This window comes from Mytilus edulis, chromosome 9 (assembly GCF_963676685.1).
Source record: "Mytilus edulis chromosome 9, xbMytEdul2.2, whole genome shotgun sequence".
Lineage (NCBI taxonomy): Eukaryota > Metazoa > Mollusca > Bivalvia > Mytilida > Mytilidae > Mytilus > Mytilus edulis.
Window position 1 is genome coordinate 76,131,917 of NC_092352.1, and position 3,530 is coordinate 76,135,446.

At 29.5% G+C, this 3,530-nt stretch overlaps 1 protein-coding gene across 1 annotated transcript; it reads left to right on the plus strand.

Moving 5' to 3' along the window:
- Window positions 1-450: 450 nt before the first annotated feature.
- Window positions 451-2,580, plus strand: LOC139490185 (uncharacterized protein PF3D7_1120000-like). Its single transcript, XM_071277034.1, has one exon. It carries the CDS (start codon window positions 451-453, stop codon window positions 2,578-2,580), a length of 2,130 nt encoding a protein of 709 aa, XP_071133135.1.
- The last annotated feature ends 950 nt before the right edge of the window (window positions 2,581-3,530 follow it).

Sequence of the window (3,530 nt, forward strand, 5' to 3'; positions counted from 1 at the left end):
TAAGTTGTTTCTGTGGTGTTAAACATTTAAACATAGGTTGATTGCTACCCCAAAAAAATTGTCGTCATGAAGATTTGATGAAATTATTTGATTTTTACCCCTTATATCATTGCGGCATACCATGTATATGGCAGTTAACATAGCCTGATATATAAACACTGCATAAACTCACAAAAATCTCATTTATTATCCCAAATGAAAGTTTTATACTTTAAATTTTATTGTCTGATAGTAAATAAAAGAGTTAAATGACCATGACTGCACTTTTGAAAAAATATTAAAATGGCGGAAGTACTGAGCACATGCGATAAGAAGAGCTCCTGAAAAATTTATTATTTTGGTCTGATGCAAACAAAAGATAGATATGATACATGGCTATTGACTAAATATAGTCACTAAATGAACAGGGAAAGTATAATTTTGAACTAAACGAATATTTTAGAAGAGAAAATGGCTGAAAATGGAAAGATGCAATCCAAGGGAGGTAATCAAAATGTATGTACATTGAAATGTAACAAGACATCAATTCTAGTTTGGAGGAGGGCTTTTGCCATCAGATACTTCTTAAAATTAGGAGAAAACGCTAACTATCTAGTGAAGTGGAATGACTTTGATGAGAAAGCGAATAATTTAACAATTAATGACGAGAGTAAGATTTTTGACTGGAAACTACCCCATCCCAAGTTGAATAAAACTACAGTAACAGTGTCATTCAGCAACAAAAAACTGTTTGTTATAACATTATATTACACAACTAACACGATTCTGGTACAGGGACAAAAAACGGGACAATGGGAAAAGTACGAGAAAATATCCATAGCCGAAAGTGTAGCACAGTTTGTAGACAATCGTGCAAAGGGACGTAACTCTTTTGGACATATGGACTCGAAATTTAAAAACATCCCATTTAATGACACATGGTTGACAGATAGCGAGGAAAACACTGGCACTTCAGTGGTACATGTAGAGGAGGAAAATAACGAAAATAACGAAAAAGAAACTTCCGAGAATGAGAAAGGTAAACAAAGAGACGAGTCGACAGCTGATTCAAAATCAAAACAAAAGATTGACGTAGAAAAATGTAAACACGACGGAAAAGAAACAAACAAGTCTGAAAAAGATGATTTGACGGGTCTTCAAAACAAAATAAGAGAACAAACTGAAGATATTGACAACATAAAGACAGTGTTGCACAGAATTGAACAAAACCAGGTAGATCAAGATTTGAAAATTTCGTTTCTGAAAGAGATTTGTGTAGAAATAAAAGAAAATGTTACAAAAATGTCAGAGAAAGGAAGTACACCCGGTGAGTTAGATGAAATAATAAAAACTGACCAAGCAAAGACAAAAAAGAAAGTAGACGAAAACAAAGGTGAGATAAGGCAAAACAAAATAAACATTGAAATGTTAGACTCATTTGTGAATGAAATAACATCAACAGTAACAAGAATAGCAGATAAGGCTAATGAAAGCTTAAGGAATGTAGAAACAATAGGAAACAAGATGACAAAATTACATGACATCACAATAGAAACAATAAAAGAAGAGATTTCAAAAACACAAAAACAAGACAGGGAAGAGATGGAACAAAAAGACATAGAGCTTGAAATGGAAGAAAAAACAAGAGAAAAGAGAATGAGAAAAAACAGCAATGATAACAGCTCAAGCTTAGATACAAGTAATAAGACACAAGAAATACAGGCAAAAACAACTAATAGAGAACATCAACAGGATAAGGAACAAGATCTCTGGATTATAGGATCTTCCATTATCAAGGATATCAACAGTCGCAGAATGTATAGGAACCGAGCAGTGAAGATAACAACATTGTACGATAAAACCATTTACGGAGCGACACAATTTTTGAAGTCGGGTAAAGTGAAAACAAAAAATGTTATGTTCCAAATTGGTTCAAATGATTTAGACACAAAAGAAGCAGAAGAAGTACTATTAGAAATAGAGAAATTGGTAGATGAAACTAAGAAAATATTACCGAAATCAACAATTGTGATAGGCGAATTGCTTCCAAGATACTACAAAGATCACAGATTATCACTAAAATATGAAAAAAAGAGAGCTGTTTATAACAGTATTGTTAAAGAATTTTGTAATGAGAAATCTATTGAATTTGTTACATATGCTAATTTAAAGTTTATTGATTTCTATGATGGGGTTCATGCTAGTGAGACTGGTGTTAAAATTATGGTATCAAACATGAAAAAGGTTCTTAATACCTTATTAGGTATAAAAATTGAAGGTGACGTTTCAGAGAATGACAATCATAGGGGTAAATATTATAGTAACCATGGCAATGGAAATAGAAATTTTAATAACAGGTTTATAGATAGGAGACAATATAAACATGATAAAGATAAAACTCAAGATGTAAGATATCAAAGATATCCATACAATGATGACACACAGCTGTCATGGCAGGGTAGTCACTATAGTTGCAACAATGAGACGTCACAAAACGTGAATAACAATTATAGATACAACAATAACACAACACAAACTAACAGCAGGGATAACATGTTATCACTTATAGAATGTATGTTAAAAGAAATGAAAAACACATAGTTCTTTGTTTTGAACTACATGTAATTGAAACAATTGATATATATATATAGCAAAAAACAGGTGTTTATTGTTGTTATATTTTTTATTTTTGTTTTTGTTTTTGTTTTTGTTCAGTATAGTTTTTAATTGGGTGGATTTCAATATTACCCTCTATAAAAAATCTTTGAAATCAGGGATGTAAAATTTTGCATCAATGTTGAAAAGATATGTTTAATCTAATTGTTTTAAAGAAAAAATACAGTTCAGTATAGTTAATCATTTTTTAATTTTATTAGCTTAATGAAAAATATCTTGTATGATATATGAGAAATAAGAATTGGTCATTTTCTGATTTATAACAAAAATAAAATTAGCTTTAAAAGTTATTAGAAACAACCATAAGATACACTCTTGTGTATCAATTATTTTTGTTCTTTAATAAGAGACTTAAAAGATATTTATTTATTCAAACATTTCTATTAACTGTAAAAGAAATTAATATAAGATTTGATTATATTGTATGGAAGTGAAAGGCTTGGAAAAACAAAAATTTACAAAGAGTAAGTCTAGAGTTATCTTTCTTTGTATGCAATACATTTGTATCTTGCATTGCAATGTGAGTATAAATGTATAAATATATATATATATATAGGATATATATATAATTTAAAAGTTTACAAGTGTAATTTACTTGAATTTTAAGTACTTGTATGGTTTATTATAAGAATATTGAAAAATTTACAATATTATAGTTTTTTATCTCAAGATGAAGTTAGCTCAGACCAAAATAATGGAGTTTTTTTTTTTATATATATAAATTTTATGGTATCTAGGAAAGAACAGCTTTCTATTTCATCATGGAATGTTCATGGCCTTGGGGACAAGATAGATGATCCATTCTTTTTAAATAATATTAAAAGTGATATTAATATTTTATTAGAAACCTGGAAAGGAGAATGCGAGGAATTCAA

Excerpts from the sequence above, each read along its gene's own strand:
- LOC139490185 (XM_071277034.1), top strand. The coding sequence starts at position 451 with ATGGCTGAAAATGGAAAGATGCAATCCAAGGGAGGTAATCAAAATGTA.